The sequence below is a fragment of the Oryctolagus cuniculus genome, chromosome 6, assembly GCF_964237555.1.
Source record: "Oryctolagus cuniculus chromosome 6, mOryCun1.1, whole genome shotgun sequence".
NCBI classification, from domain to species: domain Eukaryota; kingdom Metazoa; phylum Chordata; class Mammalia; order Lagomorpha; family Leporidae; genus Oryctolagus; species Oryctolagus cuniculus.
This window is the reverse complement of record NC_091437.1, coordinates 37,888,688-37,907,380: the sequence shown is the minus strand read 5'-3', so window position 1 is coordinate 37,907,380 and position 18,693 is coordinate 37,888,688. Positions and strand designations below refer to the sequence as shown.

The following is an 18,693-nucleotide window of genomic DNA, read 5'->3' as shown; positions in this document are numbered from 1 at the left end:
TAACACATATGCAGGAAATGGCATCACGCTCACATTTGTCTAACTTGAATATTTTAAAATGGACATCTCTGTAACAGTCACCCAGGTCTAGAAATACAGTTCTCTAATTACCCCAAAATTGTATGTGTCCCTTCAGAGTCACAAGCCCTTCCCTTCTCCCAAAGTTACCACCATTCTGACTTTGATTATAAACACTCCCTGTACCAGGTCCCATGGGTGTGTTCATTTGCCTGCCTTTGCTTATCCCCAGCTTACTGAGGTACACCCATGTTGTTGCATGCCCCTGTAATTCATTCTTGTTCATTGCGGCTATGTCTAATGGTGGGTTTCTTAACACTGTGGCTGTTCTTGGTCTTTTTCATTTCCTTGTCACTCTAATTTCATTTACAGAAAGAACAAAAACAGGCTAAAGAATGGAGTTTTATATAAAGGACTGGTAAAGGTTAATGTATCTGCTTTTTCAGAATCCAAATTTTACTTATGGCTGAATAAAGAAGACACACAAGGGTTCATACAGCATGATTCCATTAAAACCGAGACATCCCCAGGCACCTGTGCATCTATATGCATGCACTTATCTACCTATTCAAATAATTCTAGATTTCAAAAGGACCAAACTGTTGCCAGTAGTTACCTCTGCTGGGAGGGCCGGGCAGAGGCAGGAGGGTGGGCAGGTAGGTGTCTGTGCTGGGTATGTGCAGCGCTTACTGTCAGCGCAGGTGCTGAGACACTCAGCACACAGCTACTGTCATCATCTTCATTTTCTCTCCTTCCCCTTTCCTCCTCCTCCATCACCATCATCACCGCCATCTTCACTTGAGCTAAAGGGCCCGCTCAGAATGGCAGGTGGAAAGGAGCCTTTATGATGCCCCCACTTTGCACCTGTCCTGGAAGGTGTCCAGCAGGATGGCCCCTCTCTCCATCCCCGTGACCTCATCCCTTTCAGACTTCCGGCTCTGGCATTCCTCCTCTCCAACCTGTGCCCTACACAGCCACCAGCGGGACCATCACTGAAATGTCCCCACTTAGGAAAACCCATCCCACTGTGACGCCTCTAATACCATCCCTTCTCCACAACCCCTGCACCTGGGCTCAGCTCCGCACCTCTGCACCTGCTAGTCCACTTGCCAGGAGGGCCCTCGCCATCACACCCTCTCTCTTCTTCTTATAGACTCTGCCTCCAGGGTCCCCCTCCACCTCTGGGAAGCTTCCCACCCCACACCCAGGCACTTTGCCTCTGCCCTATAACACTGTTCCTTGGATGGCAGTAGCACATTTTAGGAACAATTCAGATGATCTGTTGCCTTACAGATCTGTCTCCCCTTTCTTATTTATTTATTTATTTTGTCAGGCAGAGTGGACAGTGAGAGAGACAGACAGAGAGAAAGATCTTCCTTTGCCGTTGGTTCACCCTCCAATGGCCGCCGCGGCCAGTGCGCTGCGGCCGGCGCACCGCGCTGATCCTATGGCAGGAGCCAGGAGCCAGGAGCCAGGTGCTTTTCCTGGTCTCCCATGGGGTGCAGGGCCCAAGCACCTGGGCCATCCTCCACTGCACTCCCTGGCCACAGCAGAGAGCTGGCCTGGAAGAGGGGTAACTGGGACAGAATCCGGCGCCCCGACCGGGACTAGAACTTGGTGTGCCGGCGCCGCTAGGCGGAGGATTAGCCTAGTGAGCCGCGGTGCCGGCCCTCCCCTTTCTCTTTTCCTCCTTGGGGCCTGGGCTTGGCAGATGGTCTCACACACAGTAGATACTCAGTAAATGTTTAAATAAAAAGCAAGACTTTCTAATCATCAGAGGTATGCACAGGTAGATGGACTACTAGGGAGCACCCTGCACCTGGGGGAGTGTGAGCTGCTGGAGCAGGGAGGAGCCAAGGCATGGCTGTGGGTTGCTAAGGACACAACCTGGAGTACTGTTACAGACTCCCCTGCCTGGGAGGCGCTGATGCAGCAAGGCTAGGGCAGGCCAGAACCCGAATCAGGAACAGTTTCCCCAAGGGATTTCGAAGCATGGCTACATCTGGGGCCTTCAAGGCCATGTGCGATCAGGTTTTACATGCGCAGGCTCTTCATAAACCGCAAAGTACTGTCTGCAAGTCTTGGCTGCAGAGGTTGCCCAAGCCCTGAGCGGGGGGTGTAGAAGATCCAGGCTGAGGCTACAGCTCCTCAGACTCCGGGAGGTTGCGGACCCAGCCCTGGGCCACTCTGTTGAAGCTGGGTCTGAGGCGGAGGAGCTCCAAGCCATTGAAGGGCTCTGGGACAAAAGGGGTGCCTGCCCTGGGGATGGCCTCCCCCACGAGGGGTCCTCCAAATGGCACCGGGGTCCTGGGGAAAGAGAGTAGCAGGAGACGTGAGCTGTGTGGGAAGAGGCGGCAGGACCCTGCCCTGCGGTCCCCACGTGTGGGCCTCGGTGCCCTTCAACCCAGCAAGGTGTGTGCCTTGTGCAATGGGATTCTCCAGCGCTGCCCGTTCCCTGCCTGCCCCTAGTGGCCACGGCTTGTTGCTTAGGCAGAGGTGTGGCGTTTCCAGTGTTTCAATTGGCTTGTCGTAGAAAGTTGTCCCTTCTACTTGTCACCCTTCCGCAGCTTGGAACAACCAACTCAAATCGAAGCAGGAAGAGGGGATTTGCCTTAAGGCCAGCAAATTGGAATCACTGGGAAAGGGGGCGAAGTGGGTGAGGTGGGTGGGGGCACTCCTTGGCTGTCAATCTGGGTCCTCTGGTGCTGCTGCCTGGGTCGGAGGACAGCTCGGCAGGATCTTTTTCATCTGGAAATGCGTGCACTCTGTTCCCCAGCAGCTCCACCTCTGAGCTTGCAGCGTGGGGAGGCACAGGCATGTACGCCCGAGGCAAAAGCCACGAGCAGCACGCGGGTGACAAAGAGCACAGCATGTGGCGGATGCCACACAGCAGCTCTAGATCTGTATGCACTAATGTGGAGATCCCCAAAGCGTGAGGTTTTGTGGAAAAGACAAAAAAAAAAAGAACACACACGCAGTACAGTGTCTCCAGTAGCTATGCCACTGGCTGTACAAAATGTCCTGCACGCACACAGTCTGCCAATGGCGCTGCCTTTGGGGAGGGAACCCGATTGCAGGGTAGTGAACTGCATTTGCAATTGCTGAATTTTTTTTAAGAGACAATATGTGTATGATTTTAAAGCCTTTTTTTTAATTTGAGGAAAATATTTTTAAAAATTGCTTGAGGAGTGTTTTTCCTGCAGCCAGAGACTTCTGGAGGAAGCAAGCAAGCCTGGCCTGGTTCCTGGGTTCCTGCAAGCCAGGCAGCCTTGCAGCTGAGACCACCCCAGCTCTGGTGGAGACAGCCAGGCCCTGCGGGAGCAGGCTGGGCAGTGTCCAAGCCGTGCAGGCCTCACAGTTGACAAGCCCTTGACTGGGAGCCCAGAGCCTTGGACTCCGGGCCCTCGTGGCCACCAACACTGCTGTTCCTGCCCTTGCACCTCAGTTGTCCTTTCTGTCTCAGGAGAGGTCTAGGCTCAGGGCTCCCAGGACCCTCCCGCTGCTGGTGGGAATGTAGAGCGCCTGTCATATGTGTGGCATGACGTGGGTGCAGATGCAACCTGAAGCGGCCAGCATAGAAGCTGGCTGCCCAGGGCTGCGGGGCTGCCAAGGGCTTTCCAAGGCTGGGCAGGCAGGGTCTGAGGACCAGAAGGACAGACAGGGAAGCTGCCCCTGGTGGGAACTCCAGGGCGTCTGCTAGGAGCTCTTAGCTCGAGGCTCACACAGTGCCTGTGGGGCCCACTCTTCCCTGGCTGTTCACAGCCTGGGGGCAGTCACGTCCATCCTGAGCTGTCCCTTCCAAGGCCGATCCCCTCCCATCCCCAGCCCCCAGCTCCTTCAGCCCTTCCTCACAAGGCCGGGCGTCCAGGGCCAGCCAGGGCCTGGAGCCCACCCATCTGTCTCTGTCAGGCAGATGCGGTCTCCCCGTGTGGTCTGAGCAGGTGCCAGAAGAGCTGGACGGTGGCCTCCTCTCTCAGGACCCCTTCCCTTGCTTCCTGCAACCTAAAATAGCCTCAGAGGGGGGAAGCCAACTGCAGCTGAAATGTGTCCCCTGCCCAAGGCCCTCCTCCTCCAGCGCCAGCCTCCCTCTGGACGCCTGCGATGTGTTCTCAGGCCCCCGGATCACAGCACTAGAGTGATGTCTCTCGGGTTCTCCATGAGCTTCTGCCTTCATCATCCGTTCAGCCTACAAGTGGTAATAACAACAGTAACTGCTGTTTGTTGAGAGTGTCTTATTGGCAACTTTGTGGCTGCTGTGTCCTGCTCATAGCCATCAGATGGCTTTTCTACAAGTCTCCGCTATAGCTGAGGCAAGAGGCTCAGAGAGGCTGTCGCTTGCCCAAGACCTGGCGTCTGTATTTAACCCTTTGTTGAGGCCCCAGGCTTTAAACCAGTACCAGCCACTCCAGTGGTTTCCTGCCACTCTTCTGTTTAACCAGTTTCTGGGGCGAGGGAGGGGTCGGGGAACATCCCGCCTGCGGGCCAAACAAGCTCTCCCCTCCCAGTCATTTGGTCTGGCCCTGCCAAGGCAACCGCAGAGGGGACTGGAAATTCGACACGACGGTAGCAGCCTAATGTTTAAGTTCACAATTTTGTACTGACCCCTGAGTAGCGAGGTTGTAAATATCCAAATGGCCCCCCCCCCCACCCCAGTTGGTGACATAAGGAGAGGCTGGGCTGGCCTAGCTCTGGAGAGAGCCAGCTGCCTGCCTGCCTGGGGGAAAGACAGGACCTTGGAAGAGGTCGAGAGGCAGCCAGGGGCTCTGGGTCGTCCAAGCGACGAGCCCCCCACTCCGCCCCCTTCTTGTCTCCCGATTCCGCAGTTTGTTCGTTCCTGGGCTCCTGTCCCTTCCCCTGCAGAGGACGATGCGTGGGCACTGTGAGGTAGGAAGTTACACTGGCCTGTGCGTGCGGAAGAGCCCGGTACTTTGCACAAGTCCTGCCCATACCTATGCAGCTTTACAGGTGCCCCAAGTCTTCCCCCAAGGAAGGCTCCTGGGGGAATCTCCTCTGTCAGGGTGGGCTACCCAGTCTGCTAACACTGGGTGACAAACCGTAGGAGGAATTTCACCTAGCTCACACCCAGCAACCTTGTGGCCAGGAGAAGAGGGAGGAGGGGAAGCAGAAAGACCCGGCCCCCTTCCCTTAGAAGCCCCAGTCTGAATACTCCTAGCCTGCCCTGCCTGCCAAGTGGATTGTCCCCATCCAACTACCTAACCTTGCTCTCCCCAGTCTGAATGACCTGGCCCTCTCCCAGGCTCCAGCTGGACAGGTGCCCATCTGTCTCGACGGCCACGCTACTCCTGGACACTTGGCCACCTCGCTCACCATTCCCCTCTGTCTCGCGTCTGAATTCCTTCTGGCACCCAGACAAGAACCTGTTCTACTCATCTTGGCCAACAGCACCTGCCCAGCCCTCCCCGTGCGGCCTTACTTGTTGAAATTGCGGTAGCTGGCTGGGCTGAGGGTGTGACTGCTGCTGTCGCCCAGGTAGTCTCGGTAGCTGATGAACTCCTGCCACGGGCAGCGATAGCCCTTGGGGATGGCCGTGTGATTGAACTTCTCCGGCGGGACGCCCTTCAGTGGCTCGGAGTAGCCTGCGCAAGGAGCGGCTGTGTGGGGTTGGCGGAAGGGGGCGCGCGGGCTCCGTACCCCTTGGCCTCGCTGCCGTCCTCACTCCCAGGACGAGAGAAGTCGGGGATGGGGTATCGATGTCGCGCCAGTAAGGGGGACTCTTCCATGGCACCCAAGGTCAGCTGGCGGGACCCAGACTCGCCGTGTGGCCGTGGACGCCCCCTTCGAACTTGTGCTCCAGCCCATGGGGCGTGGGCGACCAGGCTGGATCGGACGATCCCTGGGCAACCCCATCCACTGCCCCACGCCAGGCTCACCCACTCACCTGGGGCCAGGGCGCTGGGGTTGCGGGCGCTCTCCGCCAGGGCGGCCGTGCCGCGGGCGTTCTCCACTAGGGCGGCCGTGCCGTGGGTGTCGTCCAGGCCCCCGGGAGAGCCCGGGAAGACGTGCAGCTCCGAGCGGTAGCTCTGCCCCTCGAGGCAGTTGGCGACCTGAGCACGGGGGCGGGCGCTCAGAAAAGCCGTGGCCGACCACTCCCTCCCCTGCCCGCGGCGGCGCCCCTTCCCCAAGCGTCCCTTTGGGCGGAGTCTAACCCAGCACTCACCGTCCCGGGCTCCGCTGTTCCAAGCGCCTTCCTCTTGGCGCTTCCAGCCAGGCTCTGTGAGGGGGCAAATGGACCGCAGGAGGCTCAGGGGGGAAGGGCACCCAGGTTCTCCCTCCACCAAAAGAGGCAGAAAGGACAAGATCCCCCAGGGGGTGGCTGATGAGCTAACAGAGACATGCTTCCAACAGTTTCCCGGGCAATCGGGGTTAAAGGATACATTTATTTCCGTGTACAATAATTTGAAATCCATGTGTAGTTTTTTTTTTTTTTTTTCCTTTTCAAAGCACCCATTGTCCACTCACTTTTTGAAGATACCAGCGTTTATGCTGACTGCTATTGTACCAAGTCTGGGTGAGATATTTCACGTCTCTGAGCCTTGATTTCCCTCTGTATACATGGGGATGATGATGGTGGTGGTGGTGGTGGTGATGATATGGATCTCGCAGCATGAAATGAGGGGAGAAGCCAACCTTGCTTAGGCCCTAGCAGAGGGAGGTGTGTTGCCATGTTTGTTCTCTGGGTTCTTTCCTATGCAGAGCGGATGGGAGCCGAAGCCATATATGGCTGTAATACCCCCACTTTCTTTAGAAGTAGTTGAAGCTGCTGTCCATTTCTGCAGCCAGGGGAAACCCATCCTTGCTGCATTTTCCATGCTAGGCCAAGTTCAAAGCTAAGCCCTGCCTGCTGTAAATTCAGCCCCTGTTCTCGACTGGTTTCCAGCCTTTTTAGCAGGAGGCAGAGTCCCGTCCTTCCTCCCGTCCCACCCAGCCCACCCTGGGCTTTGTATCAGTGGAGAGAGGCTAAAGCCTCACACAGCCCAAGAATCACCCAGCAAAGCAGACGCTCGACCTGTGGGAACATCACCGTCTCCCCAGCTGGAGCTCGAGGGCCCCACCAGAGGCCAGAGGTGCTCACCAGGCTCTCCCTGGCCTCAGTTTCCCCCAGAGCACAGGGCAGGCTGACTCACCAGCCGCTGGCTGTCTGGAAGCTCAAAGGTGAACCTCTGCACACGGCGCTGCCTCTTCTGGAAGAGGAGGGACCCCCGGTTGTTGCGGAGTGACAGCTCTTCTATCATCAGGTCCTGGGGCACGCTCAGCTTCTTGCCCAGGTCCAGCAAGGGCACTGCAAGGAGAGGCCAGGGCGGGGTCCACAGCGAGGCCTCACCACCCGCCCCAGGCACTCCAGGCCACGTCCTCAAGCCTCCAGGCATCAGGGCTTGCTCGTGAAAACACCTGTTTCTGCCACGCAAACATTTGACCCCGGAAGTCATTACTCTGAAACGTGGCCCACTTGCTGGGGGAAAACAGCACACGAGACTTTGGCCACTGGGGGGGCGGGGGGGCAGGGAGGGAGGCTGTAGTTTGGGAAGCTCTTAGGCCCAGGACTTTGCTATGCGGCTCCTATGCACAGTGGCCGAGGGAGTGAGCGGTGGCCACATCTGGATGTTTGCTCCAGGTAAACCGGGGGCCTGGGGGTGAGGGCTGGAGGGCAGACTGCAAGGTGTCAGGCTGGAGCCACTGGGAAGGGGGCACACCCACTCGCCGAGACCGGGAAGACCAAGGGAGGACATGTTCTTTTGGGGAAAGATCAGAAGTTTGGTTTTGGATATGTGTCCTGTTGATTTAAAATGGTCTTTCAGTGTTACACAAATGGCATATGTGTATACAGAGGACAGTTAGAAAATGCAGATTGAAGAAAACAGAAGAGAAATGCCGCTGTCCACCACCCAGACAACACCACCAGCAATACCTTAGCATACGTGCTTTCTCTTTTTCTGTGCTGTTCACTCTTGTGGGACTTGGGTTTTAAGGATTTATTTTATGTGAAAGGCAGGGTAACAGAGAGAGACAGACAGACACAGAGACTTGGCCATCTTCCGCCGCTTTCCCAGGCACATTACCAGGGAGCTGGATCAGAAGTGGAGCAGCCGAGACCCGAATGGGCACTCTTAATAGGTTGCTGGCATCTCAGGTGGCAGCTTAACCCACCATGCCTTGAGGCTGGCTCCTCATAGATGACTTTGTACCCAAAATGAACTCACGGCGTTTGTGTTTGTAACTTGGTTTTATGAGTTCACCATCTCCACCTTTCCAAGGGCACGCACGTGTGTTGCATTGAATATCTGGTCTGCATGAAGCTCTGCTCATCGTCTCTAAACATGAACACATGAGTTTGGCAGCGCCTGCAGACTTCCAGGTGGAGACGCTGAGGACGGAGCTGGATGTATGGGTGGAAATGGGTCTGGAGGGAAGCAGCGGGCACCCCTGGGAGCTTGTAGACAGTGCTTATTGGTGGTGGTGTTTTCCATGATGTTTCTTCTCCTCTCATGCTTAGGACTAGGCATTGTAGCCATTGAGAGGACTTCCGGGGCTGGTGGTTTGGGACCCATGTCTCACCTGAGTGTTTCCCCCAGCCCAGTAAAATGCTGGCTTGTACATATGACCAACAAGGAAGGCTTTGGAGGACGGGGTGATGTGTGCTGGCGTGGTGAGGACCTGGGTGGGGAGGGCTGTTGGGTGAGGCAGCTGCCCTGCACCGTCCGCCTCTAAAATCAGAGACGCTGAGTTCACATCCCAGCCCTCTAGATGCTGTTTTGAGCTGGATGAGGTCAGCAAGAAATGGGAGTACAGCAAGACTGAGCCAGGGGGCCTCCGACTCTAAGCTGGAGGAGGGGGGAGCCAGCCCAGAGCCTGGATGGGAGATAGGAGGAAACCTGAAGAGGGAGACGCCCTGCAGAGCGCCCCGAACAGTGCAGGGATGGTGGAGGGACCCACAACAGAGGCAGGCACTGAGAGTGGCGGCCACGGTGCGTACCGTGGGGACAGCGGTAATTTGCACTAAAGCAGTTGCTGTGACACATTTGGGTGTGAGAGCCTGATCGGAGAGGGTTCAGGAGAAAAGGGCCAGAGGAACAATTTCTGGCATAACCAAAGCAAGCCTGAGTCAGATCCAGGATAGGGAACATTCCACGCGGCAACTGGCCTGTTTTCTTCCACAAGTGAATGACGTGGAAGAAAGGGGAGGGAGGCTGCTTTAGCATAAAGGGTATTTCAGAAACCTAGCAGCCAACTAAAAATGAATGATAGCCCTAGGCCAGTGCCGTGGCTCACTTGGCTAACCCTCCGCCTGCGGCGCCAGTACCCTGGGTTCTAGTCCCGGATGGGGCGCTGGATTCTGTCCCGGTTGCTCCTCTTCCAGTCCAGCTCTCTGCTGTGGCCCAGGAAGGCAATGGAGGATGGCCACTGGGCTCCTGTACCCGCATGGGAGACCAGGAGGAAGCACCTGGCTCCTGGCTTCGGATCAGCACAGTGTGCCCGCCATAGCGGCCATTTTGGGGGGTGAGCCAATGGAAGGAAGGCTTTTCTGTTTCTCACTGTCTAACTCTGCCTGTCACACACACACACACACACACACACACACACACAAGCCCTTTTTGATCCTGATTAACCCAAACTAGAAAATCGGAAGGAGCTAAATGTGGTACTGCTTATTAGGTGGTATTAAATCCATTTTTGCTATTTATGTTCTCTGTGCAAATACCCTTGTAGAATGTAAAGAAAGTCCTTATTATCCTTGTTGATGCATTCTGAAGAATTTGGGGGAATGAAACAACATGTCCTTTGGTATTAACTTTGGAATCCAGGAAGAAAGACAGGAGCCCTGGGGACTTGAACTACCTACTTCTGCCTGTGTTTGGAAATTGACATCATAATGTGTTAACGAGAGAGAGGATGGGAAGGAAAGGATAACTGCGTTGAGAAGTCTGGGCTTTAAATGACCACGGCTGGAGGCAGCTGTGAGATCGAGAGGGCTCTGTCTGTCTGTAAAGAGAACTGACAGCAGGTGTGTTGGCTGATGGGAACATTTGACAGAAATGGCTGAAGGACTGTCCTTGAAGGGGCAGGGTGTCTGGTACGCAGCTAGAAGGGCTGGCACCAGACAGGTGTGAGGGGGTTTTGCCAAGTCTCTGGGGAAGGAAGACTGAGCGCCCAGGCTTGGACGCGAGCAGGTGGGCAGCTGTGGCAGGTGGGGCTGCACATGTTGTCCGTCCGTTACTGGATTTTCCTCGGTGAAAAGAAGCAAGGTCGTTAGCAGCAAGAGGTATTGGAGGTTCGAGGAAAGAGGAGCGGGCTTGCCAAGGTCATGGAAGGCAGTGCCGTGGGCCAGAGGATGGACTGGGCTAGGGGAAGGGGGGCTCCCGTCAGCACCTGGGCCACTGGGGTGCTCTGAGTCATTCTATTCAGTGATGTCCTAAGCAGTCACTTTTTTAAAAAAGGATTTTTTAAATTCTTTGAACAAATGTAGAAAGAGCCCTTTCCACATGCTAAGAACAGAAAGAAACCCGCTGTAGGTTAAGTAGAGGGGAAAGTCCTTTGAGAAGGCTGTGTATTCTAAGAGCCTATTTATACATGCCTATATATATGTAGGTATCTGTAGGTGCATCGGAAACAGTAGCAGACATGTCTAATATTAGCGGTGACTACTTAGGAAACATAGGAAGAAGGAGGGCTGGAAATTGTTGACAGGGTTCTTTTTATACCAGAAAGTGCATTGCGTAATTACCAGCAGGGATGGTTTTACCTAAATGCCTCACCAGGCCCTTGCCCCCACCTCATAATCTCAAACACCATGCAGGTGAACTGCGCTCAACACTGACAACAGAAACGATAAAACCCGCCTCCGTCTAGGAACGCATTCTCGGAGTGCAAGTTGAGTAAACATACCCAAAGACATATACCCGAGGGTGTTTACGATCGTGCGACCCCGGGGTGCACCCTGTGCTAGATGCTGCCCTGACTCTGTTATTGGTGGCCCACAGATCCTAACCATGACCTTCTGCAGAGACCTGCTCAGTGGCATGGAAGCAGCTGCCCATGGCCCCCTTGCCTTGGCAGAATGGGTTCTGTGATGCTCTGCAGTCCCCCACAGGGGTCAGGCTGAACTTGAACTACAGCCAAGCCCGGCCTGGCTCAGCATTTTCTCCTGCCCTCACTTCCCTTCTGAGAGCACCCCTCAATGAGGCATGGGCACGGGACCCCTGGGGCTGAACTCCCAAGGATACCACCCAAGACTTCCCTGCCCTGGAGATGGGTTTCACATCCAGCATTAGAGATTGGCAGATATGTATCCCACGGCGAACCAATGGACGCCGGGCAAGCCGGGGGGGGGGGGAGGCAGGCAGAGGTGCCGCATGAGACAGGCGGAAGTCTGGGCTGTGCTGCTGAAGGGCACGGAAGCAGCCTGCAGAGCCCAGCGTGGAGTGCGGGCCCCCCAGCCCCTGCCATGTAGATGCCCTCAGAATTCAACTTGGGGCCGACGTCAGGCCTTAGCTGGAGTTAGGGTCACGCAGCCGCAGCTCCTGGCTCTGCGGACACAGGACAAGGTCCCTCCTCGAGCCTCCGGAAGTTCCCCAGCCCAGGCTGCAGGTTCCACAGGCGCTCCTCTGGGCTGGCCTCACACCTGTTTGCTGGGCCTGGGGCCAGCAGGCCTGAGGAGCCACAGATTAGAAGGGAGAACAGGGTTTGTAAGAAGCACCGGGCTGGGCCCAGCTTACCTGGTTCCGAGAGGTCGCCCGGGGCAGACATGGCCAGCCCTTTCTGCTCCTTGGGGATCATCCTGTCGAAGAGGAATACTCACAAATGGGCCAGGCCACCCCCCCCCCCAGCTCCTCCCCAGAACCCATCCAAGTTCTTGGTTGACCCAGCCCTGGCCCTAAACAGTTTCCCTCTGCCCCCCACCCCCTGATGACAGGCGAGGGCTAACTGAGCAGGAAGAGCCTTGGGGTCTCTGCAGAGGGGCCTGAGGCCCAGGAAGGGCAAGGGAGAGGGGAGAGGCCACGCAAACCGGGTCCCCGTTGCTAGGGATGCTTACTTCCGGCACAGCGTGAACTCTGAGGCCTTGGTCCAGGTCCGGCACCCTGGTCAGAAGGACAGCAGGTGCCTGGGACATCGGGGATGGGGAAGTTGGGGGGGGGGGTGTCCTAAGTTCTATTGTCATCGCCCAGCCAGGGTAGATCTCGTCAGGGGCAGGGGACGTGGGTTAGGATGGGCTCTGCTGGGCTCTGCTGGGCCTTCTTGGCTCCAGGACTTGGCCCTGAGGCTTGAGGCACAGACTGGCCCAGCAGCAGTGGGGGAATGGTACCCTCTCTCTCTCCCCCCACCCCGCTCTACCTCCACAGTGTTCTCTTTCCCGTCCTCCTCCTCCCTCTCTGGTCTCAAGGCACTTTCCAGGAATCCAGGAGATTTATAAATAAAACGAGGTCCAAAGCCCCAGAGAGCCCTTGCAGGCCTCAGACTCAGGTCTCTAACTTGCCCCCAGGAAAAGAGGCAGTGCCCAGCCCTCTGCCCCCCTGCCTTTGCTTACAGATTTTTCCAGACGTCCACTTCCATCTGTACCACTGCTATACCCACTCCCTGTGGAACCTGGGGTCCAGGGGCGCTCGCTGGGGACCTGCGATTCCTTGGCGTCCCTGACTTCCTCTTAACTGGGAACAAGTCGTTCTCCAGCTCTGAGCCTCTGTCCCCCTCTGTGGGACAATGGGGTTGGACCAAGTCGTAGGAATTCACGGATCGCCTTGAGGGTATTCCTGAGTCCCCTAGAGCCGGAGGCAAACACGAGTGTGTCTGCAGTCTGCGTGCATGTGGGCTGAGGGTCCTAAGCTGTCCAGGCCTGCACAGTGCACAGATCTCTTCTTAGAAGCACTCCGCTGACAGACATCCCCCATGCTGGGCAGGGCCCCTCAGTGACAGATGGGGAGGCTGCTGAAGTCCCCAGCAGAGCTGTCAGCCGCCCCCGCCTTCAGTCCGAGCCCCCCATCCCACTTGAGTGGAGTGGCCAAGAGCTTAGAGTTCTCCTCCCCCCAACCCAAGATCCACACCCCTACGAGGTCCCAGACTCCCCGGATCCTCTGCGCGGCCTGCCTCCGCTCTGGGGAAGGGCCGTCTGGACACTGGCCGGGCCCCTCTGCTGCCTCCCCCCCAATTCCCCAGCTCCCCTGGGATCCTGGTACCTGAGAGGAAGAGGAGACCACCACCGTGAGCAGGAGGGCGGGTCACAACTCCGAGGCTGACGCCTCTGTCGGGAGGCCGGAGTTTCACCGTCGGCTGGTGGCTGTGTCGCCGCCGCGGTAGCGGGCAGTGAGCAGTGGGCAGCCCTCTCTGGCTGCAGCTGGCGAGAATCGTTCCTGCCTTGTCGCGGGTCACAGCCTTATTTCGGGCTGCAATAGGAGCCGGGGCCAGATGCTAAAAGCACCAGACCCTAGGGAAGACAGGTGCCCCGGCAGCGGGCCCTTGCCGACAGAAGGCTTGCGCCCACAAGTGCACGCGCAATCACGTGTGCACGCGCACTCCCGTGTGCACGCACACTCCCATGTGCACGCCTAAAAGTCACCTGGAAATGTCAAGTCAGCGGCTGCTCAAACTCCGCTCATTAGCTGTTGTCGCCTTCTTAGATAGCTGGTGGGTGGACGACGGACGGACGGCTGCATGGGTGATTCCCCCTGCACCCGCTATCTTTGCTTCTCTCTCTCACTACCTTTCTTCCTGTGTCAGTGCCTTCTTTCCTTCCGTCCTCCTCCTCTCCCTCCCTCTCCCCACCTCCTCACATTCTCAGAGCCTCTCTCCACCGACTGAAAATAAATGAGGCAGGACTGCGTCCTGAAGGAGCCCAGCCAGGCTGGAGTCAGATCCAACCCAATAAACAAGACTTGGTGTGGCCTCATGGGAGATTCTCCGGAGAGCCTGGGGTGTCGAGGACGTGTTATCAGCCTGGCCAAGGGGATTGGGAAGGCTTCCCGGAGGAGGAGATGTTGGCAGGTTCCCATGAAGAATGAGCAGGGCTTTACCGGGCAGCAAAGGGGCAGGGGCATTGCAGATGGGGGACAGAATGCATGTGAAGATGGTAGGGACTAAACCTTAAAGAAAGGAAAAAGATGGCAGGGGGTTGGCAAGCTGAGCCAGAGCTGGGGACTGCGGGGCAGTGCTGAGTCGAGGCCAGGTAGAGGGCCGGGGCCGATGCTGCACCGGGAGCTGTGTTTGTAAAGGGCTGCGGGGATGCCGTGGTCAGACTGGCATTTCCCCAAGATGGCTCTGGCTGCCCCGTGGGAAAGGTATGGAGGGGTCAGACCAGAGGCAGGAGGGTCTCAGTGCAGCCAGCTGAGGGAGGGGAGAGACAGCAGGGGTGCTCAGAGAGTCGCCAGGTCTTAGGGCGGGACTGCATGTGGTGAGTCAAGGACCACACCCCGCTTCCAGCTGGGATGATGGCGGGTGGTAGCCAGGACGAGGAGCAGGCTGGGGTGCAGGGCAGGTTGAGCTCCGCTTTGCAGGTACTTTGTGTGATGAGCTCACCAGTACGCTGGAGGTAGACCGAGACAGAGGCACACGGACCGCTCCCAGGGAAGGGTGGCAGAGCCCTGGGGCTCTGGGCCCAGTGGGTGTGGGAGAGCGCCTGCAGCTGTGGTCAGTCCCAGGGCATATTCCTGAACCCTGCAGGGCACTGTCACCTGCACTCAGCTCCCTTGGGTTCCTCGGCCCAGCTCCTGCTAGGTCTGAGTTTCTAGAAAGGAGGGTGAGGGAGGTCCCCAGGACAGGCTTGGCCTCATCTGGGACTGGGACCACAGCCGCCTTCTCGGGGCAAAGTTTGCCCCGGCAGGAGGGGAGGACACCTGAGGGCCGAGTCCTGAGCTCGCTAGGTGACCTCTCACCTTGGGTCTTCGTCCTGGAGCCCTGACCTGCTGGGGGGAAGCTGGCCCTGGCCCAGCCTGGCTATGCCCACTCCAGTGACACTGTATACGGTGGTCCCAGCCTGGGCAACACCACCCAAGATGCTTCCTAGCACAGCTTGCTCTCCCCTTACCCACATGGGGAGGCTGAGCCTGGAGAGGGAGTGGCCAGACGCAGGGTCCCTGAGCTGGTCAGTGACAGCACCAGGACTTCAACCCAGGGGTGGCTTCTAGGGCCATTGTTCCCCCACCTTTGCATATGGCTGCTCCCCAAGCTCCCAGCCCATGTCTCTCAAATATTCCAATTCCCCCGGAGTCCCATGGACTGTTGCATGCTTGGGGAGAAAGGAAGGGCTTCGGACAGAGACAAAAACGACACTGGAGGCAGAAGAATGCAGGAAGCATTTATTGAGGGCCAGAGCTGAATTCTACAGGAGGCAGGAGGCAGAACACTGGCAAGCTCTAGTGGGTTAGGCTGCCTCCTGCTGGCTGTTTCAGGAAATGCAGGTAGAAGTAGATACTTAGGTCACTGCATTGGCCAGAAGCTTGGCAGTGTCTCTTCTCTAAGAGGGGTCCTTAGCTCCAGTCTCTCTTGCTACAAGGGGTTCCTGCAGCAGGCTGAGGCTTCAGTAAATGTGGTTGCTCCTTACCAGTTGAGCTGGAGCACCTCCCATCTTCCCACCCACAGGGCCTTTGTCCTCAGCCCTAAGGCTCCAGGCGCCCTCTGGGATCACATTTTTATTCTCAGCCTCCCACCCCAACTCTGAGTCCCTTCCCCCCTGACCTTGGCTGGCTCTCCCCAGCCTTGGTTTCAGGCTCAGCATTGCCCTGAGGCTAAGTCCAGTCCTGCACCTCTAGCTACATCCCAGCATCCTTCTGCCTGCATACCTTTAGTGCTCTGCTTACTGCAGTCCCCGGCGTATTCCGAGGCTGATGCTCCTCGAGAGGCCACCACTTGCCAAGCCTACAAACCACGGAATTTGGTCCCAGTGCTCCCTGGATCCCTCCTGGGAACTGGAGTCAGAGCAACCGAAGTTTACTGAATGGACTAGGCTGGCAGCCACGCTCCCCGGGGTCACTGGGAATGAGGCATTAGCCAGGCCAGAGTGCAGCAGAAGGGGTGGGGCAGGACAGGACCCACTCCCCACTCTTCTGGGCACAACACATTCGCTGGGGCTGGGGGCTGGGGGCTGGGGGCTGGAACTGAAGAAGGGGCATTTCCTAGGCTGCCAGAAATGCAGGCGGAAGCTGGCCTGACCCCTCATCCACCCCCCCCCCCAGCTTATCTGCCCCCGTGATCCTCTGTCACCATCCTCCCCCCATTTCCTAGACCAGGAAGTGAATTTCAGGGCTAGGGGAGCCCTCAGGGGTCACCCAGAGCAGGGGCTGCCCACACAGCTAGCATACTCCTTGTAACAGCAGAACCTCCGTCTCCCTCCACTTAGACACCCGCGGTCTGAGAGCCACAGGTGAAGCCTCAGGATCGCTCCATTCTCTGCTGTCCTCAGGTCAGCTGTGAACCCAGAACCTGGCATGGGTGGGCCCAGGAGGGACAGCTGCGTAGGAAACCCAAGTCCCAGGCCTGGGAGGAAGTCCAGGCTGCAGCTAAGACGCCTGAGACCCCCTGCGCCGGGGTGGGGGCCGAGCAGGGGCCAGGGGAGGCTCTCTCACCTCCTCTCCAGAAGGCACGGCCGGGCACCTTGAGCAGGCCTGGGAGACTGCTCTAAAGGTCACCGGGTAAAAATAGAGCTTGTCTGGGAAGGGACGGAAAACAGCTGCTCCTGCCCAGACCTCGGTGCCAGGGAGCTCAATGGCCAGGGCAGGGCCTGCGTGGGACAAGGGAGCTTTTGAACACACCGCAGGTGGCAGACTCCAGGGAGCTGGGGGGAGCTGGGGGGAGGAGAACGCGGCTGGTCCCGGGGTCCTGTCGCCAAGGCATGTGTGTGCTGACGTTGGGAGATGGTATTGTCCAAGCCACGGTAAACAGGCAGCTGAGGGTCAGCAGGAGCATTAGAGAACAACTGAGTGAACCGGGAAGGGCCAGAAACCAAGCGTGGGTCCACCCCCACCCTGCCTCCCCCAGCCCACGCCCAGAGCGCTTCTCTGGGGCTGACCAATGAGACCAGACCCTTTGGGGCCGAAGCGCTGGGTCCCCCAAGCCTGCTCGCTCTTTGGCCCTCGTGGGGGTGGGCAAGGCTGGTCAGTGCGCTGCTTCTCATTGGAAGTTTGGATTTGTGGACCGTGTGGATGGCTTATTCTGAACTTAGAAATATTTGCGTGTTACTATGCAGGGGACTTTAGGTGGTGCAGGAGGCTTCGCCGGGGAGGCTGCCGCGCTTCAGCCGCAGGCTGCCAGTCCACCCGCGGGGGCAGATGTTGTAGGCCAGGATGCCGGGCGACTTGACCCCGGAGTCCTCGGAGTCGAGGGACACGTCGGAGTCCGTGGGCGAGCGACGGTAGGGGTAGGGCCTGGGCGGCGCGGGCAGCGGGCTCCGGGGACCGGCGCAGAACGAGGGCCCGGCAGGCAGTGGGCTCCGCGGGATCGGGGCGAATGCGGCCCCTGGCGCCGCCAGAGGGCCCGGACGTGCGGGCTGCGGCGAACGCATGCGCGGTGGCGGCGGAGGCCGAGGCGGAGAGAAGGGCCGCAGGCTCTCGGCGCCCGCCGGCCGCGGGGAGGCGCTCTTGCGCCGGGCGGCGTTGATGATGTTGCGCGCCAGGAGTGCCTGCAGCTGGCGGCTGGGTGGCCGCGCGTCATGCTCGGGCCGCAGCGGGGACACTGAGCGCTCGCTCCACGAGGGGGACATCGGCGGCGGCGGGGGCAGCGGTGGTGGGGGGCTGCCGGGCTCCCACGGCCCAGGGCTCACCCAGCCGTCCAGGCTGCTGGGGGGCCTGGATGCGGCTGGTGTCCAGGGCGGGGAGGTGGGCAGAATCTCCCGGCGGTCCTGGGGAGAGAGCAGAGAGGAGGGGGCAGGTGTTAGTGCTGTGTCTTCTGCGACCACGGTTGGGGCAGGGCCGAGCGGGCTTGCTCTTTATCTAGAGAGCAAGGGGGAGGGGGCCGGGCAGTGCCGCAAAGCACAGGTGTCCCCTGTCAGCTGGTGTCCACCCGTGTGTGTAACGTGGAGGCTCGGGGTCAGCGTCACCTGTCACCTCGGGACAGACTCCTTAATCTACTGGGCACTGTGGTTTCCTTCTGTTTGCCGAGCACTACAGAGAAACAACAGAGGGGTGACCGCTGGGAGATAAGTGGAAGGGGACGGGACACTCAGTCCCAGGGTTAGGAGCAAGGCTTGTCAGTGGGTTGCTTTTCATTGGAGGTTTGGATTTTTGGACCATGTGGATGGATTATTCTGAAATTTAGAAATATTTGCCTGTTACTATTTGGCTTAGAGTGGATGAAAGCCCAGGGTGTGCTCCGCTTTTCCTCGGATGCCTGAGCGGGGAAGAAGTTCCCCGTGGCAGGTGGCAACACAAAAGGAAGTTGCTTTGGGCCTAGGCTGCACACTGCCCACCCTGGGCATCTGGCAGGGGCGTGGGGAGGAGCTGCGTGGAAGTTACAGAGAGCACAGCTCTGCTGTGCACCTGCCCCGCGTGCTGCTACCCCTGGGAGAACTCTGAGGTCTGTGAGCTTCGTTCTTAGTCTTTGTGGCTCATCAACTCCTCCCAGCAGCCCTGATGGGTGTGAACGGTGCCCAATGTGGTCTACCCCACCAGGAAATGATGTGCGACTCTGTTGAGTCGAAGCTCTGCCGTGTTTAAGCCATCTGCACTGGTTTGAGTG

The 18,693-nt window shown here is 58.0% G+C and overlaps 2 protein-coding genes across 12 annotated transcripts in view; both read right to left on the bottom strand.

Annotated features, from left to right (window-relative positions):
• Nucleotides 1-407: 407 nt before the first annotated feature.
• MYOZ3 (myozenin 3) lies at nt 408-13,937 on the bottom strand. 6 transcript variants are annotated; one of them, XR_011389823.1, is made up of 9 exons: nt 13,206-13,866; nt 12,068-12,113; nt 11,751-11,812; nt 7,164-7,318; nt 6,197-6,250; nt 5,918-6,083; nt 5,453-5,615; nt 1,688-2,325; nt 408-1,317 (listed from the first exon to the last, which is right to left on the bottom strand). XR_011389823.1 is itself a non-coding variant. In XM_008255267.4 (8 exons), the coding sequence occupies exons 3-8, from the start codon at nt 11,809-11,811 to the stop codon at nt 2,157-2,159; spliced, it is 768 nt and encodes a 255-aa protein (XP_008253489.3). In that variant the 5' UTR covers nt 11,812; nt 12,068-12,113; nt 13,206-13,866; the 3' UTR covers nt 408-2,156. The 6 variants fall into 6 exon arrangements, 3 of the variants coding, with proteins under 3 accessions (XP_008253489.3, XP_008253490.3, XP_008253488.3); XR_011389824.1 differs by having other exon boundaries at nt 12,068-12,136; nt 13,206-13,805; XR_011389822.1 differs by lacking the exon at nt 12,068-12,113 and having other exon boundaries at nt 13,206-13,937.
• Nucleotides 13,938-15,306: 1,369 nt separating this feature from the next.
• SYNPO (synaptopodin) overlaps nt 15,307-18,693 on the bottom strand; it is a 50,523-nt gene continuing 47,136 nt past the window's right edge. For all 6 annotated transcript variants that reach the window (XM_051843525.2, XM_070076321.1, XM_070076323.1 and 3 more), the window contains one exon: nt 15,307-17,857. In XM_051843525.2, the coding sequence (XP_051699485.2) occupies nt 17,213-17,857 (645 nt within the window). In that variant the 3' untranslated portion in view covers nt 15,307-17,212. The remainder of the gene's footprint in view (nt 17,858-18,693) is intronic.

Excerpts from the sequence above, each read along its gene's own strand:
- MYOZ3 (XM_008255266.4), bottom strand. The coding sequence starts at position 11,811 with ATGATCCCCAAGGAGCAGAAAGGGCTGGCCATGTCTGCCCCGGGCGAC. Across the intron at positions 6,251-7,163 it reads TTCCAGACAGCCAGCGGCTG|AGCCTGGCTGGAAGCGCCAA; the intron begins GTGAGTCAGCCT and ends GCCCCCTCACAG. Across the intron at positions 6,084-6,196 it reads GAACAGCGGAGCCCGGGACG|GTCGCCAACTGCCTCGAGGG; the intron begins GTGAGTGCTGGG and ends CCCCGTGCTCAG.